At 40.3% G+C, this 22325-nt stretch overlaps 1 protein-coding gene and 1 long non-coding RNA gene across 6 annotated transcripts in view; one reads left to right on the top strand and one right to left on the bottom strand.

Annotated features, from left to right (window-relative positions):
• The window catches only part of LOC123506546 (hemicentin-2-like), an 85234-nt gene that overhangs the window by 6112 nt on the left and 56797 nt on the right, over positions 1-22325 (bottom strand). For 4 of the 5 annotated variants that reach the window (XM_045258727.1, XM_045258729.1, XM_045258728.1 and 1 more), the window contains exons 3-6: positions 15866-16167; positions 11627-11713; positions 3264-3437; positions 926-1060 (exon numbers count right to left, since the gene is read on the bottom strand). In XM_045258727.1, coding sequence (XP_045114662.1) covers positions 926-1060; positions 3264-3437; positions 11627-11713; positions 15866-16167 — 698 coding nt within the window. The remainder of the gene's footprint in view (positions 1-925; positions 1061-3263; positions 3438-11626; positions 11714-15865; positions 16168-22325) is intronic. The other variant, XM_045258731.1, reaches the window with a different exon arrangement.
• Positions 1-22325, top strand: part of LOC123506549 — a 161833-nt gene that overhangs the window by 127645 nt on the left and 11863 nt on the right. Inside the window, exon 3 of the long non-coding RNA XR_006675464.1 lies at positions 20616-20672. This is a non-coding gene — a long non-coding RNA (uncharacterized LOC123506549). The remainder of the gene's footprint in view (positions 1-20615; positions 20673-22325) is intronic.

Here is a 22325-nt window from a genome sequence, read left to right as displayed (position 1 = left end):
ATTTGTGAAAAGCGCGAGCGTTTTTGGAATGGTAGTAGTAATAGTCGTAGTTGCAGTAGTAGTAGTAGTAGTAGTAGTAGTAGTAGTAGTAATAGTAGTGGTGGTATTGGTAGTGGTAAAAGTAGTTTCAGCAGATGTGGTAGCAATAGCAGTAATAGTTGTAGTAGTAGTAGTAGTAGTAGTGGTCGTGGTGGAAAAGAAATGCATAGAGACAAAGAGATGGATAAACATATAAAACAGTTGCTGCTTTGATAATAGTAATAGTAGTTGTAATAGTAATAACTATTGTAATATCACCGAGGGAAAAGTAAGAGTAGAGACAAAGAAATGGGCAGATAGACAGAAACTCGCATAGGAAGAGAGGAATGAAGGGAGAAGCAAGAGGAGGAGGAACGGGCAAGATGAATAGGAATAACAAATAGCAGGAGAAGTGAAGGACTGTATGGAGGATGTCTGGTAAGCTCCTCCCACCCACTAGTAAAGTACGAGTATGTGTGGGAGGATGAACTGAACAGGAGGAAATGAAGGGAGAGCGGGATTATTACGGATTATACGCTAGTTCCATGGAAATCAGCACCCGTTTGTAGAGAGAGAGAGAGAGAGAGAGAGAGAGAGAGAGAGAGAGAGAGAGAGACGTCAATATACTCATTAAAGGGGGAAAAAATGGATTGCCACTTTCCTGATTTACCATCCATAATGAAGCACCATTAAAGAAATAGAAAAATATAGACTAAAACACACACACACACACACACACACACACACACACACACACACACACACACACACACACACACACACACACACACACACACACACACACACACACACACGGAAATAATTAATAGCACTCGTCACTCATCGTCCCAATTTAATTACCCACCTGTCACATTAATTAACCTAACCTGGCCGCCTTTTGACTCACCTGTTCAATGAAGCAGGTGAGAGAAAGAGTGGATCCGGACTCTACATGGTGCTCCCCGTCGCCAGGTATCACTGCGCGGGGCACCAAGACGACTAGGTTCACCAGGTGGGACACGACGCCTCCTCCTGTCACTATCTGTGGTAGAAGAGGAAAGGTTTGAGGAAGCAGAGAGGCGGAGTGAATGGAAGGAGAGGGGAGAAAGAGAGGATTTGAAGCAGAAAGTTAGTGTTGACGGGTGTGGTGAGGTGAAGGGGGAAGTGTGTCCGTGTGTGTGTGTGTGTGTGTGTGTGTGTGTGTGTGTGTGTGTGTGTGTGTGTGTGTGTGTGTGTGTGTGTGTCCTCGTTGATTACACGGTGAAGCGGAATCCAGAACTGCTCTCTCTCTCTCTCTCTCTCTCTCTCTCTCTCTCTCTCTCTCTCTCTCTCTCTCTCTCTCTCTCTCTCTCTCTCTCTCTCTCTCTCTCTCTCTCTCTCTCTCTCTCTCTCTCTCTCTCTCTCTCTCTCTCTCTTCGTACCAGAACCGTCCATCTTGACCATAATATCTTACCGGAGCGATGGTATTTCATAAAGCCAGAAGACTTCACTAGAGGATGATAAGCTTCTGTCTTGCTTATCCATCCTTTACTGGCCTTTATATATATATATTTGTATTCTCTCCCCGAACGCCCCATCCAACACCTTCATCTCACATTCCTCGTTCCTCTCCACCCTCCTTCTCTTCCCTAACCTAATCAGTTCTTGTTCTCCCTTTCTCATCACGCTCCTTTACCCTTTACTATCTCTCTCTCTCTCTCTCTCTCTCTCTCTCTCTCTCTCTCTCTCTCTCTCTCTCTGTCTCTGTCTCTGTCTCTGTTTCTCGCTCTCTAGGGGATTCACTTTCCTTCTAGCTCCTCTTCCAACTCTTTTCCTTTCTTTTTTCTTTCCTCCTTCCCGTCTATTTTCATCGTCATTTGCTCTCCCTTCCGTCACTCTTCCTCTCTTCCCTCGTCCCTTCCTTTCTCTTATGTTTCCCATTTACCATCAAGTCTTCTCCGGCCGGAACTCTCTTCGTTGCTCTTCTGATCATCATTTCTCTTGCTCTTCTTTCTCGTTTTTTGTCTGTTACATCTTTTTACTTCGCTTTTATGCTCTCTCTCTCTCTCTCTCTCTCTCTCTCTCTCTCTCTCTCTCTCTCTCTCTCTCTCTCTCTCTCTCTCTCTCTCTCTCTCTCTCTCTCTCTCTCTCGTGCTGGAACATTCATTTTAATACCTTCCATCCTTATTTCTCTATCTCCCACACCTCTCCGTAGTGTATTTCCCTCCAATGTTTTTTTCCCTTCTTCGGAATCCTTCATCTCAATGCCTTCCTCATTTTTCCCCACCTTTTACATCTCTGCTTATGCTCCTATCCTCTTCAAGAACTCCTTCACACCCCTTTTGTCCCTACATTTTTGTTCTTATTCCTAGACCTTTCGTCGTATTTTTCTTACATGCGGCGGGATGTTTACGAAAGTTGTCTGTTCAGTGGTGTTTTTATGCTTGTCATGGCAACTTAAAGATTTTTGTCTCGTTGACTATAAAAACACATCTTGGAACCCGACTAATGATCTATGTGGCCTTTGAGAATATTCGTCGTAAAAGAAAGGAATGTTTATATATTTTACTCTCATATAAATATTTTTATTTTAGGTTTGTTTTGAAGGAAATTAATTAAGAAAACATCCCTTCTCATATTATTATCCCCACATCACCTTCTCTTTTCTTTAGACTTTTTCAATCACTTCATTTCTCCAATTTTTATTCTTTTATTAATGATTTAATAAAGATTTTGCCCTATTGCCAGGAAAACATCGAGAGGAAGCCGGTTAATTATTTGTGTCCTTGGAAAATATTCACCACGAGAGAAGAAAACGTTTAAAACTTTTACTATCAAAACATTGTGTACCGTATTGTAAGCTCATGTGAAGGAAGGTTAGATAACAACAAGACTCTTCTCATACCCTCCTAAATCCCTTCAATACGCTCCCTTCCTTTCTCTCCATTCGTCCTGAGCACTTCACATGTCTGATATTTACATTTGTGTTGTTCATATGAAAGGTAAGTTGATAGGAAAACTAGGATTCATATCATCCCAAACCTCACTAGTGATGTTTTTGTTCTAGTAGTTGATGTGAAAAGTCAGTTAATAAGAAAACCAGCTTTCATACTATCCAAAAACCCTCAGAACCGACATTTTTATTCCTGTCATTGATGTGAAAGCTTAGTTAACATGAAAACTAGCATTAATAACATCCCAAAACTCTCACAACCTTCCCTTCCTTTCACACACTTCCTCCAGCCACTTTTCTTCATTTCACGTACCTGGCATTCGTACATTCCTGCGTCTGCGAGTTCCACATACTTAATGGCTAGGGTCCACTCGTTGCTTCCCTCGGGATGGTGAATGCTGAATCGCTCCTCCTTCGTGTAGGTCAGAGTGCCCGAGGTTAGGATGTGCCAGTCCCGCCGTCTGACCCACGACACCTGCGGCAGGAGCTGAGGGGCGATATCAGTATGGGTTCTCAGAAGGATGGTGATGGTGATGGTGTTAATAGTTGATGGAGTGTACTTAGTATAGTTTAAAAATGGAAAGTTTTGTGTTTAGTAGGTGCAGTCTGTGGAAGTTTTCGCGTGAGTGTGTGTGTCTGTGTGTGTGTGTGTGTGTGTGTGTGAGAGAGAGAGAGAGAGAGAGAGAGAGAGAGAGAGAGAGATTTAACTCATGTTGAACCGAAAAAGAACAATTCTTGTGCGGTAGAAGGATAGAAAAAAGTGTCCAAATGTAATGGAAAAAGAGAAATTCCCTTCGTCAACTGAGATGTCAGTGTTGTTATTCGCTTAGATTGTGAGGCGCGGCTCAGACTGCAAACTGATAGTGCAGCGAAAGTCTTAAATTTAGAAGGACAAAAAAGAAAAAAATGATTCCTGGAAGAACTGGGATGAACTTTCAGGCTTCATAAATGCTGGTGTGTGTTAGTTGATATATGATATACATCAGATTGCGCAAGGAAACTGAAACAAGATTTTTATGAAAGCTTATGTGAAATAATACAGGATGGAAAAAGATCGTGACAAAATATTTGAACGTTGAATAGAACGAAACTCCGCAAGACGACTTGTAGTTGTTTATTACTGAACAGTTCCACGTCTGTTGAATATATCTGATTGATGGGAAAATGGAAGCAAGATATTTCTACTTAAAAAAAAGTAAGAAAAATGTCTGCAGCAAGAAAAAAACTATATTATTTACGAGTATCACTTCGAAACACTGCACATGTACTGACATATTCATTTGTTAGTTGTGAAATACATCGCCTTGCAAAGGGAAATCAGAACAAAATATTTCGACAAAGAAAAAGGAAGAAAAGGTTTAAGGGAAGAGAATGTGTTTTACAATTTATGACTTCCGAACTCTCCGAAAGTACTAAATTATTCATGTGTTTATAGAAAGTAATATCCCATTGGAAAAGGAGTAAAGGAGCAAGGCATTTTAACACAAACAGAAAAGGAGCTCTTGATAGAAGAGAACGCGTATGTTATTTATGACTCCCAAACTTTCCACAAGTAATAAATACTAAACGTGTTGCTTTTACGGTACATTTCCTTAGCCCTTTCTTTGCCAGAGAATTTTTCTAGATACTTATTTCTATACTTCAACCTCCAGTACAGTTATGTAACGTATGGAGAAAAGAACAAGTAACCATTCACTCAATATTGTCTCTATTTATGTAATCAAACAGTTCTTTAGTAAAAATATTAACAAAAAAAAAAGAAAAAGATGAAGTAGATAGGAAGGGCCTTTAAATAGAGCTACGTAAATGTCGGCTGGTTTAAAACGGAATATAATGAATGCGTAAAAGAGAAAATCCATACCCTTTGAGGTCGGAGGTTTTGAAGTGAGCTATTAGCATATGCCGGCCTCAATACCTGGTCATTAATTAGTTTACTCCATCACATAATTATTTACGGACAGATCACCGGGCAAGTACTTGTGATGCTGAATTAGTTAATGAAGCAGCAGCAGCAGCACCGGCAGCCGAGATAATAATTGACTTGCATGTTTCTCAAAGGTAATGAGGACGAGCGGAAAAGAGCAATTACTTCACCAACTTCAGAGAGAGAGAGAGAGAAAGAGAGAGAGAGAGAGAGAGAGAGAGAGAGAGAGAGAGAGAGAGAGAGAGAGAGAGAGAGAGAGAGAGAGAGAGAGAGAGAGAGAGAGAGAGAGAGAGAGAGAGAGTAGAGAGAGAGACTACAAACACGTAAATAAAAAGCGCAGTAAAACATGAAAGAAATTAAAGAAACGAGGAAGACACAAAAGATGTACATGACCGCCAGACATTAAAAAATACATATAACACAGGAAGGAGAGAGAGAGAGAGAGAGAGAGAGAGAGAGAGAGAGAGAGAGAGAGAGAAAGAGAAAGAGAGAAAGCACAAATGGACTATAAAACGCACTATATAAGAAGAAAAACGTAAAATCAAACGGACAAAATGGAAAAAAACAGCATCGAGAATGAATAAAGGTACAAATAGACATGTACAAAAAGAGACGGAAGATTACATGTTCCTTTGAGATACCAATGAAGAAAAAGAGAAAAGTATAAGAGTGAATAACAGCAAAAAGTATGAGTAAATAACTGCCTTGCTAATGAGCGTACCAAGAAACTGCATGTTAATTTAAGCTTTTTTCAACATGTAGGATGATGTTATTGATTCACGACATTTCTTTCCATGTTTAATTGATATTTTCACTTTTTTTTATCTGGTAATGGCGTACTGACTAGCAGAAATGGTAATAGTAGTAGTAGTAGTACTTGTAGAAGTTGTAGTAGTGGTGGTGGTGGTAATATATTCGTATGTATTAATGCAGTAGCAGTAATAATCATATTTGTAGTAATAGCAGTAGTAATGATTGTGGTGGTGCCGGTAGTTGCTAATTATTTATAGATATAGTTAAAGTAATGATAATACTGGTGGTTTTAGAAATAGTAGTGGTAGTAATAGTAATAGTCATAGTGCTATTAGTGTTGTAGGAGTAGTCATCGCAGTACCACAAGTTCGCTCATACATCTCCGCCTTTCATTATGACTCAACTCACCTGCATGTACCTGCCTCGTATTATTGTAATGTTTGTCAATTCAACAGTTGGTTATCGAAACGGTGCTGATTTGTCCTCACTCACTTTCATGCCGCCACTATCGTGTGCCGGCGCTGCTGCTGGTGCTGGTGCTGGTGCTCGACGTGTCCTCGGTGATGCAGCCAAGTATTATCACCTCCATTCCTATAATTTACTCAAGTTCCGAGCAATCAAAGTGACGGGAATCTGATACGAACCCCACTGTCGCCTTGAATTATTGCTCCATATTACATTCACGGGCCGTATAACTCATCAGGCGCCTTCGTTCTTCATACAGCCGCAGGGAAGGGAAGTTAATGCATCCGTGTGTATGTGCGTAGATTAAGAAGAAAAAGCTGAAAGGCGGCATGACGAGAGTTTACTTCCAGCGCTGATTAAAAAATATATACATAAAGATATACTGTAATTACATGAGCGAGACGAGATGGTAATATGTATGAGTCCAATTTGAGGTTGTAATGAAGGTAAACACAGACTTAATTGAAGTGAGAGAGAGAGAGAGAGAGAGAGAGAGAGAGAGAGAGAGAGAGAGAGAGAGAGAGAGAGAGAGAGAGAGAGAGAGAGAGAGAGGAGTGAGATGTGTGTGTGTGTGTGTGTGTGTGTGTGTGTGTGTGTGTGTGTGTGTGTGTGTGTGTGTGTGTGTGTGTGTGTGTGTGTGTGTGTGTGTGTTAGGGCTGGGGGAGGGAGGGCAGAGGAAGGAGGAGATAAAGCGGCAGGCAGAACTCTCACACCAGTGCTGTAGAAAAGCTGTAGGAGAAAAAATAAAAAAAAGTAAACAACAGCAGCAGCATAAGCGGCATAAAACAGCACGGAACACCACCACTAACAGCCGCTGGAGCAGAGAGAGAGAGAGAGAGAGAGAGAGAGAGAGAGAGAGAGAGAGAGAACACCACCACCATTAGTAACAGCAGCAACAGCAACAGGGACAGCATAGCAATGGTTTAACAGCATCTGCATAGCCGTGGGGGAAAAAATATAGTGAAGGAGACAGAGATAAAATGATAAAAACAAGGTAGCCACAAAAGATACGTTATTGGAGGTATATTTTTAACCCGACCTTTGTAGAAAAATATAAAAACAACTGTGTGTGTGTGTGTGTGTGTGTGTGTGTGTGTGTGTGTGTGTGTGTGTGTGTGTGTGTGTGTGTAGGCTGTAATCTCTGTAATCCACTTCGGCAACTGCGTGGGGATGTTGTATACTAGAGGATTTCTCGTAGTTTATGGACGTGTGTGTGTGTGTGTGTGTGTGTGTGTGTGTGTGTGTGTGTGTGTGTGTGTGTCAGCATGCGTGTGTGTGTGTGTGTCAGTGTGTTTGCCTGCGTGTGTTTACAGTTCATGTTTTTTCCGCGGCCATCAGTCTTCAGACCCCTGTGTTTGGAAGTCTGAAATCACAACAAAAAAATAGGGGAAAAGATAACACATTTGTAACGTGGACTTTAATTTTGCACGTAACAAAGGAGTAAAAGAAAAAAGAAAAGAAAACGAAATAAAAAAGGAAAAGAAAACGATAACAGTTTGTATCTCCTTTTTAGGGGGTATACTGTGTTAAAATAATCATGATATAAGTACACTGAATATTGGCTTCTTTTGTGGCAACCGAGGAAAGTATATGAAGTAAGAGTATATATTTTTCTCAGCAGACTCACTGGCATGTATTTTCTCCCTTGTACTCTCATCGTAGTAAACAAAGAAAGGCATTATACAAAATTCTCGCTCCCACTTTTTTTTTTATTTTATTTATCGAACACAATGAACACGCACGCAAGCATTCTCTCTCTCTCTCTCTCTCTCTCTCTCTCTCTCTCTCTCTCTCTCTCTCTCTCTCTCTCTCTCTCTCTCTCTAAGCAGATAAGAAAGCAGGAAATGTCACCATCAAGAAAGAAAGAAGCCAGTAAATTATTTAGGAGAGACCAATTACAAATGTACGATGCAGGAAGAAATGTGACAAGCAGTAGAGAACATACAACGTGTAGTGGAGAGAGAGAGAGAGAGAGAGAGAGAGAGAGAGAGAGAGAGAGAGAGAGAGAGAGAGAGAGAAAGTAAATAAAAGGAAGAAAAAGCCAGTGCATGTTCATTGTGCAGTAGGAAACTTTTTTTCTGTTCTGTTTTACTCACATGTACCGAAAGAAAAAAAGAAAAGAATAGAGTAGTGAAGAAAAAAAGAAGAAATGTTTGAATATAAGCCGACTTTAGTCTCACTGGCTAAGGGGGAACACTCCCAAAACTTGCCTTGACCGATACTGAGACAAGAGAGAAAGTCGGTCTTCGGGTGTAAAAAATAATGTAGAAGCCTTGATCGTAACCTTAGGGTGTTGGGTTGGGTGAGTTTAGGTTAGGTTGGGTTGACGTAGGTTTAGCTTAGTTTTGGTTTGCTTAGGTTAGGGTAGCCATGGTTAGGTTGTGGTGTGTGAGAGTAAAGTGGAATGGAGATGAAGTATGATAAACTGTATAGGGAAGGTTGGGTTAGATTTGGTTGGGTTGGGTTGGGTTAGGTTAGGTTAGGTTAGGTTAGGTTAGGTTAGGTCATGTTAAAGGTGGGAATATAGTGGAATGGAGATGAATTGTGGTAAACTGTATAGGGTAGCTTGGGTTGGGTTGGGTTGGGTTAGGTTAAAGGTGGGAATTAAGTGGAATGAAGTATGATAAACTGTACAAGGAAGTAGGGTTCGAAAATATGGGTTATGAAAAGTATATGAACGTGGACATGTAGGCAAGGGAAAGGTGTGGGAACATCGATGTAAGGCTGGAAAAAATGTAACCTTTCTGACGAAACACAAAAGTACATAGAAAGAGAGGGAATGTCTGGGGAGATGAATAACTTAAAGGGGAAGCAAAAGAAAGGAATTTAGTATTGGTAGGAAAAATGTGAGTAGTTAAAAAAAATAAAAGACAAAGGAAGGGAAGGAAAACAAGCAAAAGAAATCGCAACGCAAAACATCAACGCAAGGAAAATTCTATCAAAAAATGAGACCACGTAAAAAAGACATCCATCGCGGTGAATATGTGCGCTTGATTTTTTGTATCCATTTTATGTTTTTTTAGCAACGGTGAGCAGCGCAGAGCAAGTCATCTAAAAAGAAAGCCAGGACAGTCAAAATAAATCGACTGAGGATTCGCACAACGTGGGGAGGCGGGAGAGCAAACACCCTGCAAACTTTTTTTTTTTTACAACACGAACTATTCATTCATTTAGACGGGAAAAAAGAAAAAAATAACTGTATTTATTTTTTTTTTGTGTGTGTAACTTGTAAATATACATGATTTACGGTTATGAGTAGGTTCACTCTTGTGTTTGTATATACATTACTTATCCCTTTTTCATGTATTCTGTTGACGTAAAAGTAACATTGAATAAAAAAAAAAAAAAGCGGTTCCGGAGTTCGTCTTATTTGTACACTTGCATAAAAAAAATGGAAGGAGAATTCTCGTAAAAAGGAGCATTGAATTAGGGTACTTTTTTTATTTATGGCATCACTGAGCATCGAGAGAGTGAATAAGTAAATGGTAAAGGTACAGAGGTATCGATCCATCAGGGTGTGTGTGTGTGTGTGTGTGTGTGTGTGTGTGTGTGTGTGTGTGTGTGTGTGTGTGTGTGTGTGTGTGTGTGTGTGTGTGTGTGTGTGTGTGTGTGTGTGTGTGTGTGTGTGTGTGTGTGTGTGTGTGTGTGTGTGTGTGTGTGTGTGTGTGTGTGTGTGCACGTAAAATATAGACTTGTTAGAAATAAATTTGTTTTACGATAAGAGAAGTAATGAAAGCAAAGCAAACATAATAAAAGTAGTGATGATAGAAATAGTAACAATAATAAGGATGAACTGTGTAGTTGGAACATTAACACTGAGATAAAAAAAAATAAATAAATAAAATATAAATAAAACATTACCTTAAAAAAAAAAAAACGTAATAGATAACGACGATAATGATTATAATAGGCAATGTACTAATGGCATTAATTAAGACCAAACGTGTATCTATTAGCAGAATTAGCGCTCTAGATAGAAGAAGGATAAAGTAAATGGTACCGCAGGAGAAACGCCCGGAGTGACAGGACGGTAATAATGATGGTGATAATAATGATGGCAATAATAATAATCACGCGCCCATACAACCAAAGGGAAAGACAAATGAGCCATAAAGAAGCGGATTACCACCTCGTCGGCTCATCATTATTCATGGGAAAACAAAGGATCATGAGAGTTAAATATTAATCAACGAAATTTACAGTACGGCCCAACGCTTTGAAAATTCACTTTATTTCCTGTTCAAATAAATGGCAGGAATATATTGACACTGATGGTATTGGTGGCGCTTGCAGTAGTAATAGTAGTAGTAGTAGTAGTAGTAGTAGTGGTAGTAGTAGTAGTAATTGTACTAGTAATGATAGAGAAGGAAGGAAGGAAGGAAGGAAGGAAGGAAGGAAGGAAGGGAGGGAGGGGAGCAAAGAAATATGACACGATAGGATCAGTTACTATAAATGGGATAGAAAATTTGGTATGTTTGTGGAGGAATATATGCAGAGAAATGGAGATAGATTGGTACAAGAATGGATAAGTACATGTGTGTGTGTGTGTGTGTGTGTGTGTGTGTGTGTGTGTGTGTGTGTGTGTGTGATGACGGCAGCAGAAAATAATGTAAATATATGCATACATCGTGCAGCGTTGCATAATAAATAACACCTGCACGTTTGCGTCAATTAATAAATGAATGAATAAAGCGAGTGCTGAATGTCCCGCGTACAAAGAGACACAAACAGATCAAACAAACCAAACCAAACGTGTTATGCTCTCTCGTCAAACCAACAGATAAATATGCTAATAGACTGAACAGAATCGCAACATAACAGTAACACAAGATAAAAACAATTCCATAAAAGTCCACCAAATATCCAAAAAAAAAAAATGTTAAAACGGAAAAGAGAGAGAGAGAGAGAGAGAGAGAGAGAGAGAGAGAGAGAGAGAGAGAGAAAGCTTGCGAAATTAAACAAAGCCAAAAACAAACTGTCAAAGCACAGAAAAAACATCACAAAAGTAGAAAATAACATGTAATGAAAGTAAACGGAACAAAAAGTGAAATTGAAAATACGGAAAACAATATATATATATATATATATATATATATATATATATATATATATATATATATATATATATATATATATATATATATATATATATATATATATATATATACACACACACACAGTCTCATAGAAAATATCGTCAGAAATCTAAACATCACAAAGAAGTGAAATGAAAAGTGATTAGAATACAGGAAATTCAACAAAGTGTAAAGGCACATGATGAAAATAAAATCGAACTCGTAAAAACACAGAAAACATAAAAAACGAGGAAAAAACAAAAGCTCAGAAAAAAAACATGTAGGTTAAAAGAAATAAGCAAAACACGAGCAGATGAAGGGGCCAGATAGGAAGCGTGTGTGCCCTTAAAGAAGTCAGGTCAATACGGCCAGACAATATAATGGCCGCATTACCCTGAGGTCAGGTGAGGGGCAGATCAAACTGAGGTGCCAGCAAGACCCTACAGCTTTGTTTTCTACCTGGGGCAGGAGGTGCGGGGGAACGGAGGTGTGGAGAGCTGAGTGTGGCCTGCTAGGGTTAGGCCGGGGCAGGGTGAAGGAATCCGTCTGCCGAGGGAGGGAGGAAAGAAAAGGTGTTAGCCTGACGATGGAAGGGACGGCGTTGGTGGCGGATGTGGCGCGACGACGATGGTTTTTGTGTTGCTGTTGTTGTTTGTGGTGGTGGTGGTGGTGGGGCTGGTGGTCAAGTTAGTAGTGGTGGTGTTGGTGTTAGTAATGCTTGTAATGGTTATTTATGCCTCTCTTGTAATAGTTGTGGTGGTGAGTGTGGTAGTAGTATTAATAATAGTTCTTTATATTTTCTAGTAATGGTGGTAGTGGCGGCAATAATGTTTGTAATGGTTATTTATGGCTCTCTCCTAATAGTTGTGGTGGTAGTAAAGTTAGTATAATGGTTCTTTATGCTTGTCTCGTAATGGTGTCAGTGTTTGCAATGTTTCTTTATAACTCTCTTCTAATGGTAATTATGGTGGTGCTAGTAATGTTTGTGATAATCTTTCTAATGGTGGTGATGATGGTGATAATGTTTGCAATGGTATGTCTATCATCAGTGGCAGTGGTGGAAGTGTTAATCTTTTAGACCTCTCTATCTTTCACTACAACAACTAACTCTATCTGTGTCAGCGGGTGTCCTGTAGAAAGATGTAAGAACCAAGCTCCTAACTAAGTAACCACTACAGCCACTACGCATAAGTCTCATAAGTGTCCTACTAAACCATGGGCTAAGCAAAATTTCCTGCCGACGTGCCTGGAGCCAAGCAAAGCAGCCGCCACCCTGTGTTTTGCTGGGCGGCGCGCGGCAAACTCACAACCATTAATGCTATGGACTCGAGCTCAGTGACCCTGACTTCCGAAAACACTTAATCTTGCCAGGGAGGGAGGCAGTGTGCTCGTGTATACAGCCTCGCCCCTACCCTCGCGATTTACGTTCATTTAACCATACGTACGCACGCACAAACACACAAACACACACACACACACACACACACACACACACACACACACACACACACACACACACACATTTAGTCCCACACACATTTACATTTAATGGCACACACACACACACACACACACACACACACACACACACACACACACACACACACACACACACACACACACACGGGGGAGCGGCGGCGTCACAGGTGGGCGTAATAAGCGTGACGCATAGGTGTTAGCGTGCCTGCAGGTGAAATACATGGTTGGGTCACCCTCCCTCTACCCACTCGTCAACACACACACACACACACACACACACACACACACACACACACACACACACACACACACACACACACACACACACACACACACACACACATGGGGGGGGGGGTTAGAGCGTCCTTTTTTTCGCACACTCAGGCACGCTCCTCCCTCACTCTCTCTTTAATTCTCTTTGTACTACAATTTATTGTTTGGAGTCTCGAACCGTCGACTGTTAAACGAGTGAAGGAAATGCATCATGGAACAGCGTTATTAGCGTTAATAAACAACGGCATGCTATATTTCACTACTCTCTCTCTCTCTCTCTCTCTCTCTCTCTCTCTCTCTCTCTCTCTCTCTCTCTCTCTCTCTCTCTCTGTGCCAAGCAAAAACCCAATCATTTACTACATTTTTTTTTCCAGCACAGTGAAAAATATATAAATAAACGATCATTACTTTTTTACCTGTAGTGCGTCCCGCCTAATTAATTACGGCACAATGAGCAGAGATAATGAGTTAATTTGTGAGTATGAAAGGTGGGAGGAAGGTGGTCGATCTGTGTCCCGTGAGTCTCGTGAGGTGAGTGAGTCTTTTTATATCAAGTCATGAAATCATCTCGTTCTTGGGCTGGACAGGAATGGCTCTCGGTCCGGCCATGTCTCAGTGCTCATGAGACAGTTATAGATGCGTTCATCGACCCCCATGCAGGTTTCCTTCCCCCTCACTCTCCTCCTCTTATCTCTTCTTCCCTCTCTCTCCCTGTCTCTTATCTCTCTTGTCTCCTCTTCTATCTGGCTTGTCCTGTCTTTCTCTCCCCCCTTCTCTCATCGTGTCTTTTCTCTCCGTCTCTTGTCTTTTCCTCTTCTTTCGTTTGATGTTTCCTTTCCCCCACTCACCTTTCTTAACTTTTTTTCCTGTTTCTTGTTTATTTCTTTGTGTTATTTCTCATATTTTTTGCCTCGTTTCTTTGTCTTTCTCTTATTTCTCTCAGTCATCTTGTCTTATCTTTCTCCTTGACTCTGCTTTTGTCTCTCTCCCCTGACTAATTTTCTCTCATTTATCCTCTCTCTCTCTCTCTCTCTCTCTCTCTCTCTCTCTCTCTCTCTCTCTCTCTCTCTCTCTCTCTCTCTCTCTCTCTCTCTCTCTCTCTCTCCACCCCTTACCTCATTTATTCTCCCTTTTCTCTCACCTTCCACCTCTCTTTCTTCCTCCCAATTCCATTTAATTTGTCTCCTGTTCTTTCTCCCTCATTCATTACCTCTTACTTCTCTTTCTGTCGACATTTCCTCCCTGGCCCACTCATCATCTTCCCTCTCACACCTTCTTCCTATTCTCTGTCTCTCATTTCTCTCTCAGCCATCACCTGTTCCTTTCCTCTTCTTATTCTGTCTTTCATTTCTCTCTCAGTCATCACCTGTTCCTTTCCTCTTCCCTTTTATCTTTCTCTCTCTCTTTCTTTCTTTCTCTTTCTCTCTCTCTGTCTCTGTCTCTGTTCTCTTGCGTAGGCGGTGAAGCGGAGATAACACTTATATCAAAGGCATTCAAAAAATCCTATTCAGGCTGCGTTTTAATTTTCTGAAGAAGTACGAAACACAGAGGAGTAAATGTGCGGAATGTTGACGTCCAGGGCAACGAAAGCTGGGAAGAAATGAAGACCAGGATTATGAAAGCTCAAGAAAAGTTGAGAGGAAATATTCTTGAGTTTATGTACATATTTACAACTAGAGGCTGCGTTTTCTGTGAGATATGGACCCATGTATATTCTCTCTCTCTCTCTCTCTCTCTCTCTCTCTCTCTCTCTCTCTCTCTCTCTCTCTCTCTCTCTCTCTCTCTCTCTCTCTCTCTCTCTCTCTCTGCCATAATCTCTTCTGTAAACAGCATTATGATAAGCAGTGTGTGATCTCCTGAAAAAGTGACCATACCTTTCCTTTCATGATGGTAATAAAAAGAAATGCTCCAGAATATTACAGGAAAAGTCACTTAATTATGAGTCAGAAAGATTAATTTGTTCCTCGTACAAGTGAACAGTCACACAAACGCGTATGGCACATTTATTTACGTGTATGTTTAAAGAGTTGGTGTGTTAGTGCTTTTTTTTTTTTCCCCTCTTTCATATGTATGTAGATGAAATACTATGAATGTCCCTACTATTATCCTCCTCCTCCTCCTCCTCCTCCTCCTCCTCCTCCTCCTCCTCCTCCCCTCCCCACCACAAGAGATGATGATAAAAGGTCGTATATCACACAGGTCCAAAAATATCGTACGTTTTGAGATCCGATGATTGGTGGTGAGGGAGCTGTTTACTGAGAGAGAGAGAGAGAGAGAGAGAGAGAGAGAGAGAGAGAGAGAGAGAGAGAGAGAGAGAGAGAGAGAGAGAGAGAGACCTATCGTCCACACACACACACACACACACACACACACACACACACACACACACACACACACACACACACACACACACACACACACACACACACACAGCCCTTGATCTATAAGTAATGACTTCCTCCACTTGTAAACTCAAGGATGAATGTAAGAGGGAAGAAGGAAGAAAAAATAGAAGCAGATGAAAAAAAAGAAGAGAAGAAAATGAGGAAGACCATCAGAACATTTTTATTATTATTATTATTATTATTATTATTATTATTATTATTATTATTATTTTTATTACTATTATTATTATTATTATTATTATTATTATTATTATTATTATTATTATTATTTTATTATTATCAGTAGTAGTAGTAATAGTAGTAGCAGCAGTAATTTCCTAAACACTCTTCGTACTTTACTTGATTAAATATGTAAGCGTATTTACCACAGAACTCGCCTTTTTAACCATTAATATTATCCAGTATTAATATAGCTAAGTGATGAAGCCTTGAAAAGAACATATACCATAAAAAAATATATCATTAATAGCAGTTAGCTGATATCTTGGGAATGATGAAGAGAGAGAGAGAGAGAGAGAGAGAGAGAGAGAGAGGCGCTTACCTGTCTCTCGAGGGAGTGGTGTGTCTTGCAAGGCAGGAAAACGGAGCCTCCGAGCTGTGCTGTGAGGTTTGCAACACTATTGTTCTGAGCCGAGGTGCTGGTGGTCACAGGAGCCCAGAATTCGTCCTCCTCCACCGCCAAGCTGTCCTCCTCCTTCACCGCTGCCTCCACAACCATCTCCTGGTCCGCGGAAGTCGGGGAGGAGGAGACGGAGTAGTGGGGGAGGAGATACTGGTGGTGGTCCTCTGAGATTGCCGTTGGGGAGTATGTTGCCTCCCTCACTTCCCGTCCAACGTCCTCGGCTGGAAATAAAGTGCGGAAAGTTTTAACACACGTCTGCTTGCCTGCCTGCCTGTCTGTCTGCCTGCCGCTCGTGTACCTGTTCCTCGCCGTGTCCACCTGCTTGTCCGTCTTTTTGTCTGTCTGTCTGTTTGTACACTTGCTATGTCTGCCTTTCTGCTTCTCTGTTTGCTTATTTTGTCTGCTTGCTGGTTTACCGGTGTGTCTTGTCTGTATACCTGTCTATTTATACACCTACTTGTTTCATTAATTGCCTACTTGCTTATCTGCTTGTTTGTCTGTCTGTCTGTACACTTGCTTGTCTGTCTTTCTGCTTCTCTTCCTGCTTGTCTGTTATTCTGCTTATTTTGTTTGCCTGCTGATTTACTGGTGTGTCTTGTTAGTATACCTGTCTATTTATACATCTGCTTGTTTGATTAATTGCCTTCTTGCTTGTCTGCTTGTTTGTCTGCCTGCTGGTCTGCTTGCTCATTTGCTTGCTTGTATGTCTTGTTATTTTCTACTTGACCGCCTTTCTATTTAGTTTCTTCCTTCTCTCCTTAGTCTCCCTGCTTCTTTCCTTATTAATCTGTTTTTTAACCTGCATTTTTAACTCTCCGCCGAACTCTATTACTCACCAGCCACGTACAACATTTTCACTACAGAATAAAACGGCAAAGGTAAACACAACTGAAAAACCTGCGCGGAATTTTAAAAAGTGAGAACAGAAACTGAATATGGCACTATATTTTTTCACGACCACCACCACCACCACCACCACATTGCCTAATGTGGCGGTGAGAGCAACACACAAGGTTAAGGGTTGGCCATCAATATAAATTACCTCTCATTATTCATAACTTCTTCTGTGCGAAAAGCTAATGATCCTTCCAAGAAAACGTGTTTAAAGAGAGAGAGAGAGAGAGAGAGAGAGAGAGAGAGAGAGAGAGAGAGAGAGAGAAACAGAGAGGGCAGATTGGGAAAAAGAAAAAAAGATAGTATTAGCTTTCTGTTAATTGAAACATATGCAAGGAGGGATGGAACAGGGAATCTCTCTCTCTCTCTCTCTCTCTCTCTCTCTCTCTCTCTCTCTCTCTCTCTCTCTCTCTCTCTCTCTCTCTCTCTCTCTCTCTCTCTCACACACACACACACACACACACACACACACACACACACACACACACACACACACACACACACACCTCATTCCCTCACTCTGGCTCTAACCCCTCCACCAAAATCCCTCGCAAATGTTCGCCCCTCATCCTATTCCCTCGTCCAATCTTCATTCCTTCCTCCCCTCACTCTCCTCTTGCCGTCCTCATCACAACAACAACAGTGAGAACACACACACACACACACACACACACACACACACACACACACACACACACACACACACACACACACACACACACACACACACACACACACACACACACACACACAGAGGTCGTCAACGTTTCTGCTTTCTCTCTCTCTCTCTCTCTCTCTCTCTCTCTCTCTCTCTCTCTCTCTCTCTCTCTCTCTCTCTCTCTCTCTCTCTCTCTCTCTCTCTCTCTCTCTCCACACCCCTCGCCATTATTATTTCTGTGCTTATGCTCTCTCTCTCTCTCTCTCTCTCTCTCTCTCTCTCTCTCTCTCTCTCTCTCTCTCTCTCTCTCTCTCTCTCTCTCTCTCTCTCTCTCTCTCTCTCTCTCTCTCTCTCTCTCTCTCTCTCTCTCTCTCTCTCTCTCTCTCTCTCTCTCTCTCTCTCTCTCTCTCTCTCTCTCTCTAATTGCTCGAGCCGAACCAAATGTCATGTATTGACCATTAACATACACATGCCTCTTATCTTATGTCCCCGTGCGTGAGCGTGTGCGCGTGTTCGTATCCAGTTTGTATATTGTATAATTTGTGTATATATCTGTTTGTATGGTACTGTATATGTGTATCTATGTATGTTTGTAGCTATGTATGTATGTATGTATGTATGTATGTATGTATGTGTATGCTACGTAATGGTTTTCAGTGTACATTTACCGTGAGGGGATCTTTAAATTTGAACTACTCGTACATACACACACACACACACACACACACACACACACACACACACACACACACACACACACACACACACACACACACACACACACACACACACACACACACACACACACACACACACACACACACACACACACGAGGCTAGGATATCAGCCACAACACTGAGAGGGAAAAAATAATAATGATAATAACTTCCAAACTTTTCCCCTAACGAAACATTTCTCCTTTTACCTGCTCAGAGAGAGAGAGAGAGAGAGAGAGAGAGAGAGAGAGAGAGAGAGAGAGAGAGAGAGGAATAATCTGGCTTCTCTTTCTTTAAAGGAGTGTACCTAAACTTAATTGCAGTTTATTTTTATGCTGTTGCTTTATATATATATATATATATATATATATATATATATATATATATATATATATATATATATATATATATATATATATATATATATATATATATATATATATATATATATATATATATACTTTTGTCGATCTGCTTATCCTTCGATCTATTGAATTATGTTGTCTTTCCGTTTTTCTGTGTTTTTTTCATTTGTATGTCTATCTATGTATCTGTTTATCCATTTGTGTCTCTGCCTCTGTCCTGTTTATTTATTTATCTATCTTGATCCATCTACCTGTGACCTCCGGGCTGTCACTGTCATTCTGCTTATTTTTATATGGACGTGTGTGTCGTTTTATAATCCTTCCGAACATGTCAATAAATAAAAAAAAACCTACCCTAGTGTTTCTTAAGAGCATAAAGGTTTGCGGCTTCAATTCGACTAATGAATGCTTTTGTAATAATGGATCTCTCCCGAGAGAGAGAGAGAGAGAGAGAGAGAGAGAGAGAGAGAGAGAGAGAGAGAGAGAGAGACAATTCCAGGAGATAAAAGAGACAGGACTCCAGATTATGAAATGAGATGAATATAGGCGAGCAAAAGGGGGAGGCCGGCGCATTTACGAAGATGATAAGAGGAAGGAGGAGGAGGAGGAGGAGGAAGGGAATGGGCAAATAGACAGCTCGTAAATTTTGCAAGTAATAAATGAGTGATAAAGAGCCACATAAAGTTCATGGGGAGGGGTAGGAGGAAAAAAATGGGAGAGAGGAGAGATAGATGTGAGAACCGGAGAAAATCAAGGGTCTGGGAGGAGAAACACTTAAAGATAATAGATTACAGAAAAGAAAGTGTTAAAAGTGCAATGTTCATTTTAACGAAACGGGAAATTAATGTTATCGCTTCCCAACAGCTGGAGAGAGCGAGACCGAGGGAAAATATTTAAATGCATGATTGTGTGTGTGTAAATAAAAGGAAAATAAACGAGGGATGTAGACACGAAGCAGTAAGATTAAGTGAGGGTGATAAGAACTGATGTTTGTGCTCTTTGTTTCTGAGAAGGAAAGATAAAATGTCAGAATTAATATAAGTGTGTTGCTCTATTGTAAAGTTGATGGTGATGATGATGATGATGGCTATAAAGATAATGACAATAATAGTAATAACGATGATGATAGGAGAAACCTTTACGTATGATATTTATGATGATCTTTCTGTTAATTTAATCCTAACTTTTAATTTTCAGCACAATGATAATTTTAGGGAAATCTTAGCAAGGAGTTATGATAATGATTGTCGACTTTTTAACATTTTTACACAAATTGTAGCATAGTAATAATAATAATGACAACGCAGCCCGTACTAATAATAATGATGTCCCTTTTTTTCATATTTTGAAATACAACTTGTCCCTCCAACATGTTTTCCATTATGTTGAATTCATATTTTTTGTGCATATTTTTTAGAGGTCACATTTCTTTGCTTTTACTTAATGAGCGTGCAAGTCAAGCAGCGTGAAAGTTGATGTGCTGTCAGAATACCAAACAATTAAACAAGGATCACGCTCTGTGCACGTCTGCCAGCACACGTGAAGGTGAAGGCTGTGTACAGTATTAAAACACACCAGCGCCACTTGACATCTATAAAAATTTATCTTCCTCCAGAGCAAGATCGTGTTTTAACTAGTTTTAAAGATGGTCACGTTCTTGTGTTTGTAGTGGTAGTAGCAGTAGCTGTAGTAGTGGTTGTAGTAGTAGTAGTAGTAGTAGTAGTAGTAGTAGTAGTAGTAGTACCAGTAGTATTAATAGCAGTAATAGTAGTAGTAGTCGTAGTAGTTGTAGTAGTAGTAGTAGTAGTAGTAGTAGTAGTAGTAGTAGTAGTAGTAGTAGTAGCAGTGGTAGTAGTAGTAGTAGCAGTAATAGTAGTAGTAGTAGCAGTAGTACTAGTAATAGTAGTAGCAGCAGCAGCAGCAGCAGCAGTAGTAGTAGTAGTAGTAGTAGTAGTAGTAGTAGTAGTAGTAGTAATGTATGCTGCACAATTTATGATGGTAATATTATCCTAATTTCTGTTACTTTCTTCCTCAGAGGTGAAATTCTGGAAGGCGGAAGAAAAATGGAAACAGCGAATCTCCAAAGACTGAGGTAAAAAAAACGTAAAGAACACAATTAAGTATCAGACAAGACCACTCACATTTCGCTCACTTTCACACGTCTTGCCAGCTGTGAAGAGCGTGTTGTTATGATGTTCCTGTTCTTTTTCTTTACCATTCTTCTAAGTTATGACAATTTACTTGCTTTCTTCCTACCTTTAACTCGTCATCTAATTATCCTGTCATTCTCTTGACATATGCATAGTATCTCTGTTTTCTCGCATGTGCAGTAGTGGTAGTTTAAGGAATAGCAGTAATAGTAGTAGTAGTAGTAGTAGTAGTAGTAGTAGTAGTAGTAGTAGTTGTGGTTGTAGTAATAGTAGTAGTAGTAGTAGTAGTAGTTGTAGTAGTAATAATAATAATAATGGTAAAAATAATAGTGTTAATAATGATAGTGATAATAGTAATACCAAACGTCCAGAGTTCTGTTTTTAGCCACACACTAACTTATGCTCGCGACATTGCACGGCTGCATTCATTTTATGGCCACAGTCGCAACATTTTTAGTAGTTAGGAACGTTTTTCTTTTTTAATATCGCAAGTCTCACCTCTCTCTCTCTCTCTCTCTCTCTCTCTCTCTCTCTCTCTCTCTCTCTCTCTCTCTCTCTCTCTCTCTCTCTCTCTCTCTCTCTCTCTCTCTCTGTTAGGCTGCTTTCTGTGTCTCATATTTCAGTCACGTCGGGTGAGCGCGGACAGAGCCAAAAATGAAATTACATTTATCTTTTGCTCGGGAGTTTAGTGCCAGGTGATATTTCAGATCATATTGAATTAGTAAAACCATAAAAGACACAAAACTTTATTCGACTTTCAACTTAGCCTGTGAAATGTTGAGGTCTTGTGCATTGCGTGGAAACAGAAAACGAACGTATTTATGTTAGTTCTGTCTGTATTCCTCCGTCGAAAAATGTTATATATATACAGTTAACGAAATGAAAATGAAAGTATGCATGTTGAGGCCATCCTGAGGCATCCGTCCCTCGCATTGCTGACCGCAGAGCATCCAGGCTGGTCATAAAAAGCAGCATGACCGATCCGCAGTCTTGCCTCGCCGCGCCTGAGCATGGGAGGACCTTCATGAAATACAAAAGTCAGCCTAAGGGGTCGTACCGTTTGAGTGTAGGAGAATGAATGTGTGACGAGGCGCAGGATGACCTTCAGAGAACCTCATCCCGCCAGACAGATGGTTAATGAAAACAGGACCAGTATCGTTTTTTTCCGGTGTAAGGATCTCGATGAATGAATACAAGGCAGGCAATACGCTGCGGTTACAGGAATTAACGGTGGTAGAATAAGTGGATGAAAAAGAAGAGAGGTAAGGAGGTAAAGAAAGACGCTTATCTACGTCATAAAGGAAAGGGAAGGAGTATAAAAGTGAGTAAAAAGGAATAAAAGACAAAAGATACCTTGAGGGGATTAGGAATCAGTACGTGACGGTCAGAGAGATTTGAAAGGGACGAAAAAGTGAGAGAAAAAAAGAGCTTGTGTACATTGAGGGAGTGATTAGAGATATAAAAAGAATAAAAGGAGAAATCTTGAGGAAGTTGGGAATTCATACATAGTGGTCAAAGGAATAAGAAAAACGACATACAAAGAAGAGGGAACAGAGGAAAAGGGTTAAATGGAAAATCTTGTGTGCATAAAAAAG

The sequence above is a fragment of the Portunus trituberculatus genome, chromosome 20, assembly GCF_017591435.1.
Source record: "Portunus trituberculatus isolate SZX2019 chromosome 20, ASM1759143v1, whole genome shotgun sequence".
NCBI lineage: Eukaryota > Metazoa > Arthropoda > Malacostraca > Decapoda > Portunidae > Portunus > Portunus trituberculatus.
The sequence above is the reverse complement of the archived record's forward strand: the minus strand, read 5'-3'. Positions and strand labels throughout refer to the sequence as shown.